General features: G+C 26.9%; 1 protein-coding gene across 2 annotated transcripts in view; it reads right to left on the minus strand.

Moving 5' to 3' along the window:
* Positions 1 to 1,059: 1,059 nt before the first annotated feature.
* Positions 1,060 to 22,665, minus strand: part of LOC142323791 (troponin C, isoallergen Bla g 6.0301) — a 34,448-nt gene continuing 12,842 nt past the window's right edge. For both annotated transcript variants that reach the window (XM_075364007.1, XM_075364006.1), the window contains 5 exons: positions 9,154 to 9,181; positions 7,676 to 7,819; positions 6,327 to 6,446; positions 5,360 to 5,491; positions 1,060 to 2,493 (listed from right to left, as the gene is read on the minus strand). In XM_075364007.1, the coding sequence (XP_075220122.1) occupies positions 2,465 to 2,493; positions 5,360 to 5,491; positions 6,327 to 6,446; positions 7,676 to 7,819; positions 9,154 to 9,181 (453 nt within the window). In that variant the 3' untranslated portion in view covers positions 1,060 to 2,464. The remainder of the gene's footprint in view (positions 2,494 to 5,359; positions 5,492 to 6,326; positions 6,447 to 7,675; positions 7,820 to 9,153; positions 9,182 to 22,665) is intronic.

The raw sequence follows: 22,665 nt of genomic DNA on the forward strand, positions 1-22,665 counted from the left end.
GAACAGAAACCTTCATGAGTTGGTTACACCCACTATAACATGAACACATTTTTTCTTTCAACATTACTATATCATGGTAATATCCAGTATGTGTGTGCTCTGTAGAGTGGTCCCTTAATTTACCATTTCTGATTGATGCAGCTATTCCCCGCTTGGTTTGATAGTTCTGTCAAAATCTTCAGTAACAAAAATGTTGTGAAAAAACCCCAAGCAGATTTATTTGACTTATTAAAAAAAGACATTGAAAAAATGACAAGTGATGTAATTTACCAAGAACATGGTTTTTAGTAATCAGACATTATTAAAGATGGAGAGTAAATAAGGCCACAGAGGGATCATGTGAGACTTCAATCCAATAGAAAGTTAAGCTTAGAAGTTATTCTTAAATAGTTGAAAAATGGTAAGTAATGCCTCCAAATGTTTAAATTAATACAAGTTTGCACAGGTACTTGCAGAGCCCCTAGTCATAACTACAGTCAAGGTATCATTTTTACCAAGATCTGGAGCTTTTTGAAGAACTTAAGCTATATTAATTAATATCCTAAATTAATATTAATTTGTTTAATTAATTATATAATTAATATTACTAATTAAATTTAATATCCTACATGACTATTAGTATGCATTAGTCTTGGATGTACAACAGACAGATCTCATGCATCTGAAAGTAAATTGAAAACACCCACTTTGTAGATTAGGGTATTTAAAAAAAACAATGCCATCACTTTTCTTTTAAAAAATAAGATGAAAGAAACCATTTGACACTTGTCATCAGGAGGATTGTTTAATAGAAATTTCTTTAAGAGCTTCCTGAAAAATAATAAATTTTATTATAAAAACATTATTTCATTTGTAGCATGAATATCTCATTGTCGTGTCATTTATGTTGGTACTGTTAACTAGTGTTACATATAGAAATATGAGAAGGTTTTTAAAAACATATTCATGAAAATCAGTGCATCCATTTTGGAATTTTGATTAAATAAACATACATTTAAAGACAAGATTGTTGAATATATAATCATGTTTATGAAATAAGGTAATAATAAAGACAAAAAATTATAAATCAGATTATTAAAGCAATTTATTCTTCTTTGGGATCAGTATTAATCGTACAAAGACTGTGTTATGCATGTGTTTGCGTGTGTATGTATGTATGTGTGTGTGTGTGTGTGTGTGTGTGTGTGATGAGTATATATGTATATTTTTGTGTGTGTTGTGAGTGTATTTGTGTGTGTGTGTGATAGTTTATGTATGTCTAAAACATATTTGTTATAATAGATGTATTAATGAAAATGTGATAGTACTATTTCAGGTAAATTTGGCTAGTTTACATTTTTTATTCAGTGATTTTACTGGCTCTTAACAAAAAGTATAATTTATTATGTTGTATTTTATTCTGTACTAATTATCTACAAGTGAACCAAAATTTAACAATTTTTTGATCGTGTTAAGATTCAAGAGTAATTCTTCATAATTAGATTAATGTAAAAATTAGTTGTATCAAAACAAACTTTTTAACCTACGAAGTCTTGTTCTTTACCATTAATTGTTTTAATCAATTTCTTTATCATTAGTAATTAATCATTTGCCCAATTATAATTAGAAACTAATTCAGTCATATTAGTCTACCAAAAGTAAAGTGCCCCAATAAATTACAAAAATAATTATAACAATAAATAAAGATTCTAATTCGGTCACTTCATTGAATTAAAACCAAATTAACTAAACTGTAACTACACTTATAATTGAACTAAAAAAAAAAAAACATAAAAAAATATAATGATGACTGGACTTAATAACCTACCAAAAGGCAAGAGAATCTCTTATAAAAGTATAACTGGAGAGATTGAGATAATAATCATGATCAAGCTGAGCCAGCATTAGTATACTCATCTATTTTGTTTTGTTTATAACTAGTCTAAATTTATGTGAGCTTGTATGTAATTTTATGGACCTAGGTATGCCTATGTGTGTATTCATGTTATTTGTGTGTTTGCATGTATTTGTTTGTATTTGTGTTGTGTAATGTTGGTTGTGTAAAGCGAGAGGTAGTATAAAAAATTTTTTGTTCATTCCAGTTGCAGCATTTACATAAATTGTTTAATTAGCCAAATTTACCTTTTTTTAAATTTTTTACACAAAAATGTTTAATAAATAATTGTTTAATATTATAAAAATAGTTATGTTAACAGAATAATATTATAAAATAAGATAAAAAATAATAATACAAAGATTAAGTACAGGAACAATAGAGCAATAACAACAACAACAGAGCACAACAAGATACAGATGTAAAAAGAAATCAGTTATGCTAATAATATCATCAACAAAATTTGAATTGTTTGTGCCATGCAAATAATTTCATACATAAAAGAGATGTCATGGAGCTTTATCAAGACATATACACAGACAGGTATAGATGAAAGAGAGATGATTTCCTCATTAAAAAAAGTCCACATAATTATTCACCAGTCATCATCTCCATAAATTCTGAAACATTAAAAAACAGTATATAAATATATTAAATGAGTTATTTTAGTTAAAATTATTTTTAAAATTAAATATAGTAAAACCTGCGAATTTTCCTGTCATGGTATTATTGTATGTTCCTGTCTGAAATATATTATCTCTCAGGACTATCTCAAAAAGTCTAAATGAGTTTTCATATATAAAAATCAGTTGTCAAATCATAATTTGGCAGCCACAAAATAATAAGGTAGATCATATTTAGTAAATTAAAAATTCTAACATATGCATTCATATGTAGAAATGTTGCTACCTTTGATAAAAAAAAACAGTAATAATCACATATTACTACGACCAACAACATCTGCTTCTACCAAATCTTACAATAGAACTATTTTTGCATAACTAGGCACATTACTTTTATGTAAGGTAAAGCAATTTATTTTCCTTGTTACAATTTTTAACAAATTACTAACATAAATATTTTCCCATAAATTTATTTTGAATTAAAAGACTTTTTTAACTTAGAATAATCATAAAAAATAAAAAATTATTTTATAATATTATGTCAATGAGTCTATATAATAAATGTCATTTTAAAAAAATAATTAAAAACCTGAACTTTTGTGTCATAATTCATAATCTGCAAACGATGTGTGATTAAATAATTTTCATTAACTCCATTTGTTTTTGTACTTATTTTATTTACTAAGAATCTTCATAGATTTATTTTTTTAATTTAAATCCTGTTCAAATGAATTTTTTAATTGACTATCAGATTTTTTTTTGTATATAGACTGAATAAATTTATCTGCAGTTTAAAAATAAGTATATACATTTTGTTTCTGGATTTTTTTAATCCAAAAAAAAACTATAAAGATTATTTAAAATTGAAATGGAAAATATATTTTTTTAATTAATCCAACTTTAAAAATTTATATTTTTATTTAAAATTTATATAAGCCTAAAATTTATAATTCATTTAGATAAGAATCCAAGAACACATAATGTTTTTTTTTAGAATATTTGACAAAAAATGTCTGATGGGGGATACCACATGACTTCTTTGTATGCTTATAAAATTATATATACACACTTTTTTTTAAATTAAAATTAAAAAATAAAAAAAAAAAGATGAAGTCTGATTCGAACCGATGTGTCCTTTTAAGATCCAAATATTTTATTAATTAAAATTTAATTTGGCTACAATTCTGGAACCAATGAAAATAAGTACCACTTATGATAAATTTTTGGAAATCTCTCAATGAGAGCTTATTACTACAGTTAAGAAAAGGTAAAAAATCCAATTTTTTTTTATTTTAGACACTTTTACTTTATTCGATTGTAGTCAAAAGGTGAGGTGCACAAGTATATGTTTTAACAGTCCTAAATCCAAAATTTCAACATCCTACGGCTAATTGTTTTTGAGTTACACGAGATACATATGTACATATGTAATGGATATTTCAGTTGAAATCTGAAAACCAAAATTTTGTGCGATCACAATGCTTCCTTTACCCCATACAAGGAAGTAATAAGGATAAGGATGTATGAAAACAATGTAAAGGGACAGTAATGGCCATTTACTAGAATGTTCATGTTAATATTATATATAAAAATATGTAATATTTTTTTACTCAAAAAAACTTTCTTGAATTTTCACGTGAATACACACTGTATTATACATCATATATAAGTAATGTACTCATTAAAATTTAAATTATCCATGTACACATTTTGCAATAATTAAATCATTTTAAAAGTTTTGAAGTTTTTATTTTGGCAACTGTGATATTTTTTTTTTTTTTGAAGTCATCAATCGGATATTCATTTTCTGTTCTGCAGTTAATCTTTTAAGCTCAACTCAACATATTCATTCTATAGCATCAACTACTTTTTTTTATATATAACTTCTGTCTTTTTCAACAAAAGTTTTCTTTCTACACATCCCTTTATACCAACTGAACTTGACATCTTATTGTAAGGCACCCACTAACCTAGTTCATCTTTTTATTAGATTTTGATATAAATTTTTCTTTTCTTCTATTTGTTTTAGATCTTTTCATTTCATTTTTATTAACACCTAATTTTCAACATCCTTCTTTAAGCTGTATCACCAGCTTCTGTTCTTTTACTTTTGCCTTTCCTATTATTAAGTTTAACTACCATAAAAAGTACCCAACAAAAATATTTTAAAGAAATTCTTTCAAATTTTTAAATGTATTAGCGCTAGCAGACTCTCTTTTTTGTATAAAAGCTGCACTTCTCTGCTTTTTATATCAATATTACTTTGTTCATCCTTTGTAATTTTATTATTTAAATAGAAAATTTCTCGCGCTTCTAATACATAGTGTTCCCTTATCTAGATATTTGACTCCTCACTACCCTCTTTTATAACATGTTTCATTGTGTTTGTTTTACTCATTCATTTTCAAATTGAATATCTTTCCTAATGATAAATTTTTCATGGCATTCAAAATTTGTTTGATTCATCTTTGGTTTCTTCCAGTCTAACATTGTCATAATGACAATCATCTTTATCTTTTTTTGTTCTCCAAGAATAATTACTCTGCTCTCTAATTTTTCATTCAATTCTTTTAGTACTTCTTATATATACGAGTTGAAATGCAATGAAAATAGAAAACAACCTTTTCTTCCTATATTTAGTTTGAAGTTTTTCTAAAAATTAAACCTTTTTTTCCATGACATACCATATTTACAAAATATAGAAAAACCATCTCTAAAAACCAAAAAAACCTTCTCTTTTTAAACCATCTATAGTTCACTTAGTAAAAGTTGTAAAAACTTACCTGAGCCTGAACTTCAAGTAAGTTTGAGTTAGCTCAGGCTCATGTAAAACATTTGAGTTTAAATTTTAAAATACTCTTACCATCAAAATCAACAGTTCCAGAGCCATCTGAATCAATCTCATCAATCATCATATTTAATTCTTCATTGGTTAATTGGTCATCAAGTTCACGTAAAATTTCTTTTAAACATGATGTTGGAATATATCCATTACCTATAACAACAAAAACAAAAAATATTTTAATTAAAAATAATATTATTATTTCAATGAATAAATTACCTATGACAAAATTACACATATAATTTAAAAAGTTACATAATTTTGAATTTTAAAAGTAGTAATAATTAATACATACATTCCTATTACTTAAAATTTACTATTCTAAAAAAAAACAAAAACAATTAATAGTTACTTAACAAAGCTGAATCAATTGGGCCAAATACATTTTTATCAAATATGGCACTTTTATATGCAACAATTTAAAATACTGAACAAATTATTATTTTTTATTTTAATAGCACTGCACCATCTTTATAAATTTCAACAAAAAGTGGTTGAAATGGCTGCTGTATCATAAATAAAAGTTAACGAAGACAAACATATTTCTCCAACCAGTTTTTCAGCTAGTGCCTGGTTTGTCCGTCTGTCTGTCTGGCTATGTGTGCGCACGCACACGTGTGTGAGTGTGCAAATGCAATTAATTATAAACTCTGCATAAAAGCACAAAAAATAAATAACACTGGAGGAGTCTCAGTTTGATGAAAAGAATAAATATCAGGTCATAAACAGCGATCTTGTTCTTAAGAAAGTTGTTTTTTTCTATATAACTTTCTATAGTCTTTTTCATCGTCTGTTCCCAGTGATCATAAAGAAAGTTCCTATGAATAGATGCTGATTCTGAATTACATGATCTTTACATGTTAAGAGATAAGATTCCACATAATAAAATGATTAACATAGTCATTCCATTCATTATTATCCAGTTAAAGAAGATAACTCAATAGAGAATAATTTAAAGAAAAAAATAAACTGAATATACTTTACTTACCTTCCTTATCATACAATCTGAATGCTTCTTTAAGTTCCTTTTGCATTGCTTCATCATCTTCTTCAACAATGAATTTAGCTGCTAATGTTACGAACTCATCAAATTCCAATCTACCTGATTCTGTATTAATATAAGAATAAAAAATAAAACATGTTACTTGTAAAATACAAAATTGTGTTCAAAAGGGAACAAGTTGATTACATTTTTTTTGCTTGATGAATTAATTCACCACAAAAGCTTTGATAGTTTGTACGTGGGAATATGGAAATGGAATTTTGTAGCACATGAAAAAACCATGCCTGTTTGGAATGAAATGCCAAGCCATTACCACTCTGCCACAGAGATCGGCTTATTTATATTTAAATAATTTATGGAAGGAAAAGCATTATATTTATCAACTTTCAAATACACTTACCAGCTAATTATTTTTAATTTAATGTTTTTTTTTTGAGATTATTCTATTTCATGATGTAATAATAATCAAATTCAAATTATATTTTTTCAGTTATCTCAAAAGTACTTTCGAGCTGACTACCTATAGATAGTGCAGTTAATTGACCCCTAACAAACAACTCACAGGTATAACATATAATTAACAGGTTGCATTACAGGTAATGTAATACTCAAATCTAATTTTAACATTATATTTTATTATATTGTTTATCAGAAATCCATGGCTTTTGTCTGTTATTTATTCTTCCAAGCAATAGATCTAAAAATTTGAGATTAGATGATGTGTGTTTATTTTTTCTTCTCTTTTACTAATCCAATCCAGATGTCATTATTTTTAATTAAAACGGTCATCAAAGATTAATAAATTCAAATTCAGAACCAACATTAAGTTAAGTATCAGATAGAGTTTTAAGCCACCCTCAAGAAAGCTGAAAGTTATCCCAGGTACTTGCTCTAATGCAGATTACAGATAAATTTAAGAATTATACTATGTTCACATCCCATTTTTCTTCAAATATGAACTACTTCACTGTGTTTTTTTATTTAAAAAAATGTTTGAATTATTTGAAACATTTTTTTTTAATTGCTTAGTTTTTTTGTAATATCATACTTGTAGCTGATTAGTTAGCCAATACACGATAAAAATGTATTAATCTAGTCATTTATACTTTTGTTCATCTAATATATTATTATTATTATTTCACTGTATATGTTCCTCAATGATAGAAAATAACTGCCTGCCTATTAGATAATTCACTAGTAACTAGGTTTTCATAAAAACTGGTATTAGTATTTATGAGGATTAGGATCACTATTGGGCAATAACTTATGTATAGATACATAAAAAATTAATTCTGGAAATTAAAAATAATAATAGTAGTATTAAATTTACTTACTATCAGCATCAACTTCCTCAATCAATTCATCTAATATTTTTTTGTTGAAAGGTTGTCCCATAAGTCGAAGAATGTCAGCGACCATATCTGTTGGTATGCTGCCAGATCTTTCACGGTCGAATGCATCAAAGGCTTTTCTTAACACTGAAAACAAATTAATTAACAGTTAATAATAACTTGTAAATAAAAATTTAATATTAATTTTACTTAGCTTCAGTTATACTAGCTCAATAGGCATTCTAATGGGGAATGTAAAAGTGACTGATACCGATAAGAATTAGGTGGTAATTTTAAACTGAGTAACTAGTGATGAAATTAATATAAGGCAAATCACTAAAAAAATTTAAGTACAAAACAAGGTTTATTTGAGTTACCATTTTTTTTTTTTTTTTTAAATTATATTTACCATTGATGAATAACTCATGCAGAGGGAATATTATGTAAAATATACAAAATTTTATTGAAATAACATATTGTGGAATAAATTTCACAAAATATGGATTACTTATGACAGTAGCAAGAATCTTAAAACACTGTTATGTGAATTATAGTTGTGCATGGTATTCATTACATTTTTATATTTGAATACACCAAAAAATTTAAAAGAAATTGTGTTCTTAGAAGTACTGAGGTACTGAGATAAAAGTACTTGCAGAAGTATAATTGATATCAATTATTTATCAATTATCAAAGTATCAGTTATTTATATTTTTCAGTTTCATGTATAATAAGCAAAATAATTGGCAAAATTAGTTATTTGACAAGACACAATATGCATCTGAACATGTACTAAGCATCACCTCTTCCTTCTGTTACTACTTTTGACAGGAGTTATGTTTCTTATGTATTGTATTTTCTGAAATGATAATATGTGCAGAGGTTTAACTTAACAGTTAATACCGTATTTAAGTTGTTTTCACTCAACATTGGATACGTTTAGAATATACTAACAACTGTTTATAACTATTTTATACAGTCATTAAATAATACATAGGTATTATTTTTTGTAATGGTTTTGTATTAAGGATGTGATTGAAAGTTTACCAAAATTGACAATTTTAATATTCTACCAATATATATGGTTAATGTTACCACAATACATTTAAATATCATGACATATACAACCATTTAACAATGATATATTAAACAAACTAACAAAATTCAAATCCAACACATTTTCCAAATACATTCCTGCCTACCTAATACAATAAAAAAATCAATAACTAAATAACATCAGCTGTCACTTGGCTGAAAACAGAACACTAGTTACTGAAGATGACTGAAAACATTTTGACATTATTAAAAACCTTAACCTTTTGATAAAAAATTTCAAAAGTTTATAGTTTTAAACAGCAAAAATTATCCTACTCTTACAGTCAGATTTAATTCTATCCAGAAAACTGAGATGCTAATTAATTTTTCTTACAAGCTCTCACATACCACAGTCTTACAATATATAGATTAAAAAATTTACATACCTCCAATCTGTTCTGGTGGTAAATCATCCTGAAAATGAAAAAGAACCTAACATCAGATACTATAATCATTAATTAAAAATAGATTTATTTCTAATAATAAATAAATATATTTTTCATTATTTGATAGTATATACAGTTATTTGATAATTTTTGTATAATCATGACAGAAGAAGCAGTTCCTTAAAATCTATAATAATCCAAAATCATAACAAAAGGTGTTAAGCAATAAGTCCTAGACAGAACAATAAACTATTCCAAACAATCCTGATGTGTAATTTGTCTTACCACTCAGCCTTTTTCTTTATCCTTGATTCTGTTTTTCTCATGTTGTATTGTCTACTAGGTTACCTAGAGAGCATACTGGCAACTAAAGAGCCAATGCATTATTTTTATCTGGTTGTAGGAGCTGCCAGTGAACCAATCTGGGGGTTTCGTGTCTGGTAATTACATAATAAGCCTAATGGCTGAAATTGCCTATCAGGTTAAGATAGCCCAAAAATTTGTTCTAAATTTGGTCAACTAAAAATTGATTTTTTCCATTAACAAAAAACTTATTTGGATTATATGAACCTTCAGAATGTTAATGATAAATACTTTTTTGTAATTACAATATGTATTATTCTGATATTATAACATAATAATAATAATAATAATAATAATTAGATAAAATAAATGAATAAAATATTAATTTTATAATATATGATATAATAATTAAAATAAATTATTTAACAATATTTTAATAACAATTATTTTAACTTTATCACTTTAAATACTGTATTTATATTATTAACAATAGATATTTTTGTCTAGAGTTACTATATTTGTAACATTAAAAATATTAAGATTTAAAAATATTATGTGATTACATAAAAAATTTACATAAAAATAGATTTTTGTTGAGAAAAATGTTTTTGTATAAGTAACAAATTTCTTTGCTATTTAGATTTTAAACGGTTTATAATTATTTTTAGAATATAACACATCCTTTAAATACATACAATCTCAGCTTTCCTTTTCAAAACACAATGCAGACACATACATTTAGCAGAATGGTTGGCAGCGCTCATTTGATGGGAAATCAAATATGGGTTTGGTGTGCCAAGTGCAACAGTCAACATGTTACAAAAACCTTTTCACTTTCTGTACTTGTCCCTCACTTAAGCTTGTTAGATGGCAAAATTCCCTAATTTTTTATTACATTCAGTACATTAACATCGAAAACTTTGTGCTAATTTTATAAGTTACATAGATTAGCAAGATGGAATGCGTTTAAAATTTTTATTAAATAATAAAATTAATTTAAGTCACTTTCTAAGTACATGAAAACATACTTCCAGGGAGTTTTTTTCAGAATAATCATGTATATGAAGTTACTTCCTTAACTATGTTGCAGATGGCCTATGCTATTATTTTAGTATTTTTTTTCAACTGGTTAATAAATATTAACATCATGTACTGAACTGTGCCCAATGTAGTTTAATTTGTTAATTTATAGGAACTGGATTATTAAATGTAGTTTCAGCCAAATGACATTTTATTTCTACTCACATTCCTTAATTTCTACATACTACTCAATGAAATATTGCAGATATTATGGAATCATTTAGTTTTCAAGATATGCAATTTGCAGAGGAATACTGAAGTTCCTACTCTAAACTGTAATTATTACAATTGGTATAATTATTATAGTTGTACAGGATAGTGGCTCACTCATTTAATCATTACAGAAAGCATTCAAGCTTCTTAAATTTTTTCATTTATATTTATGTATTAACATTTAGATCAAGAGAGGCAGCCAACTATATATGACATTGGGTGGACATATAAATAGAGCTAAAATAATATTTTTGAGAGCCACATTACAATAAGTCATTCTATTCAATCACTTTCCCTTCATTATAAAAAAAATATTTATTTAAAAAATCAAGAACCTTTAAAGAAGAAATAAGTTTCAAAACAAGATTGTGGGCAGTCAACATGCTACTTATCAATCAATTCTATTTATTCAATTTATTTTTGGTTGTGTAATACAATTAATAAATTAAAATAAGGAAGATTGAATGTTAGTTGAATTTACGAAAATTTGGTATGCTGATACATTTTATACAGGTTGGTTATAAATTAAACTTTGCAGATTCAATTATTCCTTGTGCATAGAAGAGAAAGTATATACATCAAAAGGAAAAACTAGTCAATTAGTTTAGTTTTATTTAATGACAATGTTTTATCAACATTGTGAAATGTTGATTTAAGCATTTGCTACCCACTGGGTTGGTTTAGTAGTGAATGTGTCTTCACAAATCAGCAGATTTTGAAGTTGAGAGTTCTAACATTCAAATCCTAGTAAAGGCAGTTACTTTTATATGGATTTGAATACTAGATCATGTATATCGGTGTTCTTTGGTGGTTGGGTTTCAATTAACCACACATTTCAGAAATGGTTGACCTGAGACTGCACAAGACTACACTTCACTTACACTCATACATATCATCCTCATACATCCTCTGAAGTAATACCTGATGGTGATTCCCAGAGGCTAAACAGAGTTTGCTAATTTCTTTTTTCCAACCAAAAATCTCTTCGTAAATATTGGCGATGTAAATTAAACTAGAGGATAAAAAAATTTAATTATTTTTTAACTGTAACTTATATTTTGTTTAATTACATTCACTGATCATAGATGTGTTTATAAAAATGCTGTTCCTATGCAATGATAATTATTCTGAAAAAATGGAGTCTTGAAATTTTTAAATTGTTGAAGAAACATCTGTACCTGAGTTGATACAGTAAAGAGTCTCTGTAAAGAGGTTGGTCAGTTTGATATAGTTTTTTAGGCAACAGAAAATTATTTTAAGTAGATTTGCTTTAAACCATTAGATTAGGTCTTTAGAGTACTGAAAAAAAAACAAACTTCCTATGTTCTAATATAAAACCAACAATTTTATTAAATCTATTCATTCTCAAATTGGGTGATACACTCCCTTGCGGGTGCTGGAGGCCTTTAGGGGGTCGGTATAAGGCCCACAGAAAATTGGGGGTGTTCAGGTGGTCTAGGAAGCCAATAGCTGATTAAAAAAGGCAAATATTAGTTTTCTGATTTTTCAAGCTAAAAAGTAAAGTAAAATGTAAGTTTCTACTTAAAAATAGGATATGCCACATTTAAAAACAATAATTGCAATTGCTGTTTTTAAGAGCAAATCTTGAAAATAGAAATTGCAATTATTATTTTTAACAGATTGTAAGTTTAAAAATTTTGGGGGAGCTAGAAAATTTATGATTCTCAATGTGGGCAATGGGCAAAAAAGTTTGAGAATCAATGATTTAATCAGACAATAATTTTTTTTAAAAAGATTCCCTCATGTGTAGAGGACATACTTATTATTATTAAGCAATAATAAATGTATTATTAAATGTTATTATTAATGTTAATAAATGTATTATTATTATTAATAATAATAATACATTTATTAACTAAGAAGTATACAAATTACTCATGTGTGTTACTACAATCTGTCAGGCTTCATACGTCATCTACAGTTTAAAGAGGTTTATTTTAAAATTATAAATTAGTAGATTATTTAAGAATAATATTCTACCAGATTAAACATAATAACATTTAGAAAATGTAAGTTTTCTATAGTTTTTAATTTTTTTTAAATTAAATCTTTAGAAGTCACTAAGGTTTTCATGTAGTGTAGCATGCTTTGATCTGTGCCAAAATTTCTTAAATACAGTTTATGCTATATGCATCTGAGTCAACATCCATATTACATATCCGGAAACAAGTTGTCAGTTTGTCACTAAATATTATAAATTAGATTGCTTTTACAAAAGTCGACTATGAAATAGAGGACACTTTTCAATGAAATGTTGCATAACAGAGCCAACAGACAAATCATTGCTGTCACTGAGCAAAAAAGATAGTCTACATTTAAGTACAGAAATGCAAGTAGTAAAAAAGCGAAAGGTAATTGGATTTGACAAATCTGTTGTAAAGGTAAGTATCCAAGTTTTCTTGTACAACATTTGACTACCTTAGTAATTCAGATGCTTTAAAGTTCATTAATGTTTATTTAAAAATAGTCAAAATACAAAAAGATATCTTATTACCTTCTTTTTAATATTTTAAGTCAAAATTACAGTTATTTAGAACATAAGTTAAGAAATTGCAGTCAGTTTGATGAATCATGATTGGTTGTATCTACAATATTTCATAAAGAAGCAAAAATAAGTAAATATAAAAAGAAACTAAGGTGAAATCAATTAATAAAATTTAAAAGGAATTTTTTAAGCAATAAAAGACACTGATTCTAGTCAATGAGCTACTGAGATCAACAAACAACATTTCCAGTTCTGAATTTGTTTTTCTTATTCAAATGCAGTGAAAATATTATAATAATAATCAAATGTATTAAAAAAAAAATTCAGTTATAAAGTTTACATGTGATTTTGAAACAAAATTGTCTCTTGAGTCAGGAAATCATAGTCAATCAGTTGGTCATTCATTCATTTGTTGTACTTAACTAAATATTTTTATTTATAATAATCTTGTGATTAATAGATTGATTGCCACGGGCCGAATTAAAGTTTTTGCCATTATCGAAAATGAGAGATAAATCTATCTCTCACAAAAGAAAAATTTATCTCTCTCTCAGAGAGTAAAAATTGAGGGCTAATTCTATTATTCAATTATAAGTAACAAATACTACATCATATAATAGGAAAAATCCTATGGATTTTGAAAATGTTCTTAGCATTTTTATAGCACATTTAAAAAAAAAAAAATCATACAATTTTTGTTTCCTAGCTAGAAATATCATAAGTGTATTATATTTTTGCATTCATACATGTATTATAATTTTAATTTGTACAGTTGGCAGAACATCTTTCTAATCATTTCTCCTAGATGTATAATCTATAAACTTATGTTTTTGATCAGAGGCTGAAAGTGAACCCCAGTGCCACAATATATTTAACTCTCAGTGATTTCAAGACAAAAATCAATTTTTCAGTAAATACTATATAACTACGTAATATTTCAATTAAAAATGTCTAAAACATATTTTGACACTTTGTGTACTTTACCGGCTGATTTGTTAAGAATAATAAGGGTGCAAGATAAAAATAGCTCTCATGGCACTCAACCTGTTAAACTGTCGAAAAATACAAGCACAACAATAAACAGCCATTCAAAAAAAATTTAAGAAACTTTTAGAGCTAATTTTATAAGAAATATCAGATTCCACATGATTGGTGATTGATTAAAATGAACTGTCCAGTTTTATTTTTGTCATCTTATTCATTTAACTTGTATCAAAATGAATTTTAATTGTTGTTTTTACATAAAAGTTAATGGAATGTTAACAATCCTTTTTTGTTTTTCTAAGTTAATTGCAGTTTGAAAACAATAATTAATGAGTAGAAAATGTTTGTCTACCTGTTATCAAAAAAGTTATTTTTTTTTAAATTTAGGTCAGATATGAAATTATATTGTAATTATGTTACAAAATAACATAACTATAGAAAATTATCAGATTGAAAAATTCAACACTGCTTATAATATTTTATGAAAATCATATACATAAATTCTTGACATTTGAACTTTTGTCTGGTAATTACATAAATTGGATCACGTCATCATCCTAAACATCTTCCGACAAAAGATAATTAATTGAATATTGGATGTGTAAGTTTCTGTTAGTTTTTTTTCATATTTTTGTACATAAGCTCCCCACCAATGATTATTATCTTGTATTTTATATTAAACTAGCCGTTCAGGGATTGCTTTACTCGCTCTTCCCACCTAACTGGGGGGGAAGGATTCCACCCCCTGGATTCCTACTGTGTTTATTATCCTTATGCTTGTGAAAATAATACTGATAAGTAACAATTAAAGCCTGATCAATTTATACAAACTATTAGTGTATTGTAATTTCTTCAGAGTAAAGTTTGGTCAGAACAGGACTTAAAACTTTGAGTGATCTGAAGTATGTGGGTTTCAGAATAGTCAGCCCTCATCTTAAAAATAGTAGTTATAGCTAATAACCTGTCTTTTGTACAGGTAAAAAATTATTTTGCACAGTTCTTAGCATTACCCAACAAACAAGACTCTCCTTCATTTCTCATTTATTTATTATGTTATTTAGCTAAGCAACCGAAGACAGGTGCAGCCAGTCTTGCAACACACTCAGTAGCAGTGGTAGTGGCTGTACTGGTTGAGCTGCCACATCTTTAAAGCTACTTTTTGTTATGATGAAAAGAGACCTTTTTTGTAGAAAATGTAATTTCAAATACTGCAAGTGGTCTCCAAATTCGATTTGATGAACCGTTTCACTATAGTAAAGTTGAATATCAGGAAGGAACATAATCTGGTTGTTACCATAAGCCATTAAAACGACCATCATCTTGAAACTATGAAACATTTTGTAACAGCTGTATTCCTATGTTCTTTACAGGTATAAAACCTATGTTCATGCAAAATTTCAGCTCAATCGGTTTAGATAGTTTTTGTGTGAAAGAGTAACAGACATAACTTACACTTTAACCTTTTTATTCATTGTCTGAATTTTTGATATCGTGTACCATATTTTCAGAAAATGTAGAAGTTTGTATAATCGAAAATTGTACAATTTATTTTAAAATTATAGATATAAAGACTTTCTTTGAATCAGAACAAAAGTAGCTTTAAATCCAAATCAAGTTTTTCAGATGCTGCTGCTATGAGTGCTGAGTGTTATTCTGTTGGATGTGGTGCTGATATTTATTTTAGATTTTCAACAATAATTCTTGTTTGTGTTGTATTGCAATTAATATTGGAGAGTTAAATTCTGTTGAACTTAACAAATTTTAAATCATCATTTAAAATGTTGATGATTTAATATGTTTGTAATGGAGATTTATAATTTATTTTTAATAAGGTAATTTCGTAATGATAAAAATAACTTTTAACTTTATACTGGTTAATGGGGTTAAACTTTTAAATGGATGCCAGAAAAGTTCAGTAACACGTTGACAATTTTACATTAATGTGTTGGATCATTTACTATGATGTTACATTTATATATGACATTTCTTTGCATATTACTTATATTATAATGTATTTTATTTTATGTATATAAACAGTGTTGCATGTTTTCTTGTTGTATCCAACTTTTTTTCTATTAATTTATACCTCTCTCTAAACATAGGTTTATTTTATTTTAAATCCACCTACATACAGAAAGAGAAACTTATTAAATATAGATTTTAGATTCTTTTGATCGTAATATCTATTTTTTATTTTTTTTTATTACTAAACAAACCTGTTCTGTCACACACACACACACAGTAAGAAAAGTATGTGGGTATAAGTAGTTGTGTTTTTAGAAACATTAAAAACTTTATATTGATTATTTCCGGTGTCAAGCAGTCAAACAGAGAATTTATATGTGCGTTTGTATGTGTGGGGTGATGGATCAGAGGTAGTTAAGCGGCTGTGGAAGGGGCTGAAAGCAGTTTTAAAATGTTAAAATACTTTTGATGACGCACGTCCCTATTTTGCTCTCCTCTTATTTTCTTTCTCTTTTATTTTACTCTTCCTTTATGTTTGTTCTTTTTTCATTTAAATATTAAATGTGGCATTCAAAGTGCGAATCGCACATTATAACCACAGAATATACAGTACGTTAAAATTTGCAAACCTAACCTTAATCTATATTTTAAAAATCAAATCCATCTTTAAAACATTTAAATTACCCATTCTAACCTTTAAAAAAAGGAATTAAATAAAACTTCGAGTATTTATAAACTAGAAATCTGGGGTAAATGATTTTTAATTTAGTTCACAAAAATAATAAACACATAACTACATTAATTCTATTATTGTTTTCTTCTATTTTCTTAATATCTGTCAAGTACAAAGGAATTTTCGACCATGAGAGGAACGAAAAATACATAACAATTTTCAAAAATAACAAAAAGTAATGAAAATTTTGATACGTGTCTTTTTTTATCGCGTTTTTTCTCACAACGATCAACATTATTTAATCAACTTTTTAAATATTAGAATACATCAAATGCATTATATACAAAGTTTTTAAGACTCGACAAAATATTTGTCAATAATAGAAAATTATAGCTAACAACATTAAGTCAGTATTTTCCTAGCATGTCATTGAGAGAATACACTGGTAACGACTACAAGGAAGGTAGCTCGACATAGCGTTTTCATGGTAATTTGGTCAAAAGAAAGAATGTCTCGGAAAAATTACCTTAATATAGCAAATTTGTTTGACGGGATAAAGCCACACAAGTGATTACAAACATAATCCGAAAGCAAAGATCCTTCCATTTATTTTTAAAGAATAACCGTAATTCCGTTTGTAATCACAGCCATTTTTCTAGAAAACTCAGCGACGGAGTATTGCTGCAATAATTTGGGAGACACTATATCCTGTCAACATCTTTGTGTTTCGTTCCATCTCATTGATATCAATTATAAATTCAGCAATTTAAAAAGCACTCTTGATATTTTATATATATATATATATATATATACAAAAAATGGAGCACTTATTAATGCACTGAACATTATGAAATATAATGACACAATTAAAATAGTCATTTAAGTCCAACCAATTTCGGTACTTTTCGAGAAGATGCCCGTAGCCGATCTGTAGTTAGTTAATCGCTGTAGTTAGCTGTTAGATGGCCCCACGAAAAGGAGAAAATAAATTAATTAAAATTATAATCTACCTTTATATAATAAATAAATATAATCTAACCAAACTTAACCTACGCTCGCTTCGCTAACTTTGACTAGCGAACGAAGCGAACGTAGGTTTAGTTTGGTTGGATTATATTTATACTTTTAGATTTATTTGTTATATAAACTTACACACACACACACACACACACACACACACACACACACACACACACACACACACACACACACACACACACACACTATAAATATATATACACTTACACACACTATATATATTTATATGAACAAAGTGTACCTTCAGTTTACGCGGGTGTTACGTTCCGGAAAATTTCCGCGTATAATGAAATGGCGTAAATTACTGGCATAAATATTACTGTATTCAGAAAATACTGTACTTTATTTTACTATTACAGTATCATTGTATTATTTTAATGATATTACAGTACAATGCATGTATTTAAAAAGAAAAAATTTTACTATTTATTTTCTCCTTTCAGTGACACCATCTAACAACTATTTTACTAACTACAGGGACTAAGTAACTACAGATCAGCTGCGGGCATCATCTTGAAAAGTACCCCAATTCCTTGTCTACACATTTTTAATCAATAAATAGATAAAAAAATAACATCAGCGTTCACAAGTATGACAACAGCACCACTGAACACTGTCCAGAGAGAGACTGGAACGTTACAATTTTACTTTTAAAAGCTCTGTATGTAATAAAATTGATTCGGTTTATCGTTTCAAAAGTTGTTGTCTTTAACTTTTGACTTTAAAATCAAATCTTTGTTAAAAAAAATAGTTTTTTTTAAGAAATAGGATCCCAAAATTCTCTAGTGAATAAATAGGTAACAATGAAGAGCGGGTTTTATAAATATTCAACAACAAAAGACGAAGTCTGGAGAAAACTTTATTCATAAACAGTAAACAGGGACTATAGATTTTACATTCTACTGCTTTATAAACACAGTTTTCTATTTTTACTTCAGGTTTGGAATTTTTTTTTATCTTTGTTTTATTAACCGATAGACTTAACCCGCATCAAAATACGTGTTGCTGTACTCATTTACGACTTGTAGTAAAGTAAAAAAAATAACTATAATGTAACAATTATTTTTGTTGTAGTTAAAGGAGAAGTTTTTTAACATCTAACTTTGTTAATGGGTTTTCCCACTACTATATTTATCTTTGTTCCTTTTTTTAAGTTTAAAATATATGAACCTTAAGTTTAATATTATTCGCTCCGTTAGTTCTTAAACACCTCAAAAATTGAATAGAACATTTTGAAAATAAAAAATTCATCTACATAGATCATACAGATCTATATAAATCATCAGTTGAGTGAGAACTTCAGAGATTTTTTTTTCTCTGTAACATTATTTTGGTCGTGTTAACTTTTTTTAAGAACTAATAATATTTTTAAAAACTATATTTACTTTAATATTTTCTCATAAGGATTTACTTTCGTTACAAATTTATCATTAATGTAGCGCTCCCTGATACAGTTAAATATTTTATTGATCTTTCATAGATTTTTTTATATAATCATTAAAACGATATGTCGTATATATATTATTTTAATATATATATATATATATATATATATATAATATAATATATATTTAAATAATATTAAAATAAAATAATTTATGTTAATTCCCTTTTATAAAATTACCGGTCTTGTCATTTAAAAAATAAAAAATAAAAATAGAAATGTTTATATATTTTCTATGATTAGTTCTTCACTGGAAAGAAAACTAATTTTAGCAGCCCGCGGAAGCACTAGCATAACCATTAACGTATACATATATTACAACATACAAGAGGGCACTTTTTTTTTTAATCGCCCTTTCGGTGTTAAAAAATAACCGATGTACAAAGTTTTGATACATCTCTATTTGATCTATTTTTTAAAATAATTGCAACTCTTTTATGTTCATTAATAAATATAACATGAATGAAAAAAGTAATGCCAACTTAAAAAAACAATTGGCAGCCTCCGACTGTCATTACAAGAGACAATTTTTTCCTCTTCGAGAAATGATAAGTTAATATTATTTGTAAAATATTCGTAAATATTTAATAATTATGCTTATAATAAAAATTTTAATATTTGATACCTTATTTATTTTCAATAAATCGATTAATGTGTAAAAATATCTACTTATGTTTGTTAACCACCATTGAAATAAATTACAAATTAGAAAACAAGAAAACGCTGAAAAACTGATTATAGAATAAATTATTAAAAATCTAGATGGCTGTTTTTCAGTTGTTAAAAAAATATCATGATAATGTGGAATTAGAATATAAATTAAATAAAAAATTAATAAAAAAAATTATTATTTGTTGAAAAGAACTAAATAAAAAATGATGAAATAATTTAAAAAAATAAATAAACAAAAGAATATTTATTAAAAACTACAAGCATTTTTTACCATCTTTTATAGAATAAAAAAAAAAATCTTTAATCAAAATACTAATACCCACTTTTAGGAAATCCTAGTCGTAAAGTTAACTTAAAAATTGTCTATAAGCAATCTATTAAAAATTGCCCTATAAGAACTAATACTAAATTGCTCATTACAAGCATTAAATCGGTAGAAGTTTCAGTTGTTTTGATTATTTTTAAATTGTCTTTATACAACTTAAAGTTTGCCTAAAAAGTACTTCTTACAATTTTGGTGAAAAATGTTTTATTTTTGTTTAAAAAAAACTATTAAAAATTGGAAATTTTTATTTGTTAATTAATAATTATTAAAAAATATTATTTCTTTATTTTTCATTTCTTTTTTTATGCGTAAAGGCCAATTTAGGATCGCGAAAATATTCTTTTAGCTTCTTCTCTCTTTTGCCATGCGTCTCTCATTTTTTGGACATGGCTTCGTTTTTGCACATCTGTTCATTTTCTTTCCGTCCTTTTTTGCCACAAGAACGTTTTATATTGTTATAATTTTATATTTCATAAAAAAAATTAATCTTATTAAATATAATTTTATATTTTAAATTATTCTTCAGAAGTTATTTCTATCGCAACAATCCTCTTCTTTCAAGCTTATCCTTTGCAGGTCCGCTTTTATCTGTTTCAGGTAATCTGTTTTGCTTTTTATTTTCTACAGCTTGCCAAAGATTTATTTATTTAATCTATTTGGGTTCATCCTGATCATACGCCCCAAGAAATCTAACCTTTTCCTGTCGCTGTTTATAGTTTTTCTTGATTTTGGTAATCACCTTGCTTGATTTCAGTTTGTATCCTTTACCTGTTACCTTTGGACCATTGATTTTCCTTAGTAAGCTTTTTCTAAGCTTACTTTTCCAAGTCAGGTCTTTTCCAAATCAAGCTTTTTTATAAGCTTGATTTTTCTTAGTAAGCTTTTTCTTATCTTGAACAATTTTTCGTGGTCAGTTAGGTGTAAAATTTGAAGTGCCATGTAAGATTACTGGTCTTACTAGAGTAGCATAGAGTCATACTTTCGCGATTTTTGAGAGATTTTTCTTATTATAGATGTCTTTGCTGATAAATGTAAGCTTTTACAGATTTAGTATTATATTTTCAATTGATTGTTTATCTATTCGTTTTTGCTAATAATCATTCCAGTTACAGTGAAATCTCCTTATTCGCGCTTCCCGTATTCGCGATTTCATTATTCGCGGTGCAATATTTTACGATGTCTTTTCTATATTTGCGGCTAAAATTTTCCGTATTCGCGTATATTACATTATGTAGTGACATTAAAAGATTTAACGGCGCAGGTAGAGTATGAACGTGAAGAAGTAGAAGATACGATCCCTGGAAAACAATTAAATGTCAAAACGCTTACCGAAGGCATTAAACTATACCATAATCTTATTCAGTTTTTTTATAGATGCTGATCCATTTTTGAATAGAAGCTTAAACTTTAAACGCAGAATTAAAGATGCCATGCAGGAATACACGAAACTTCACACGAATTTAAAAACAAGAGCGAGACAAGAAAAAATTACAAATTTTTGTTAATGAAATCCAAAATACTGTAGGTTAGTTTTGTAAATTTCCTTCACAGTAATTTTAGTTTTAGTGTCTGTAGTACTGTAGTGCTGTTTTCTTGACTTTATAAGGCAATTACGAGTTGAACATATAAGGCATTAGTACGATTTGAACATGTAATACCGTTTTCTAATACAGTACATACTGTGAGTTTTTAAATCAAACAGTTCGTTAAGTGCCTACGAATAAATTAGGAAATTTAATATATTTTGTTTAATATTTTTTGTGTAGTGTACCTATGTACTGTACTAAATTAGGCCTTATAATTAATGTTGCCGACTGTATTTCATCAGTAACATTGCCCTAAGTAAGCATGATTTTTTTCATTTTATATAGAACCTAACCATTCTTCATTAAATGAGATCTGTTCCGTTCTATATTCGCGGTTTTCTGTATTCGCGGCATTTTTACGGTCTCTAACCCACGCGAATAAGGAGATTTTACTGTACTTAAATTGGTTTGCGACATTTATCTTTCCGTAATTATTCGCTATTGCCTTTTATGCGGATGATCTGATGTTTGTCATGATTTCCGTCTCGGTAAAGGATATATGTAAGCCTGCTTTTTGGGCTATTCCTGTTAACTCTTCTATGTGTGCTGCTGTGTTTTCCTTCGATTTAGCCAAAGAGCCATTTTTTATTTTTCATTTATTATTATTATTATTAATAAACATTTCTTTTTTTTTTACTTTATTTATCTTTCATACTCTATTAAATATGACTTTAAATATATTTAAACAGTCATCTTTAATAGATTCATCCATTAAATCATCTT

This window comes from Lycorma delicatula, chromosome 4 (genome assembly GCF_047948215.1).
Source record: "Lycorma delicatula isolate Av1 chromosome 4, ASM4794821v1, whole genome shotgun sequence".
Classification (NCBI taxonomy): domain Eukaryota; kingdom Metazoa; phylum Arthropoda; class Insecta; order Hemiptera; family Fulgoridae; genus Lycorma; species Lycorma delicatula.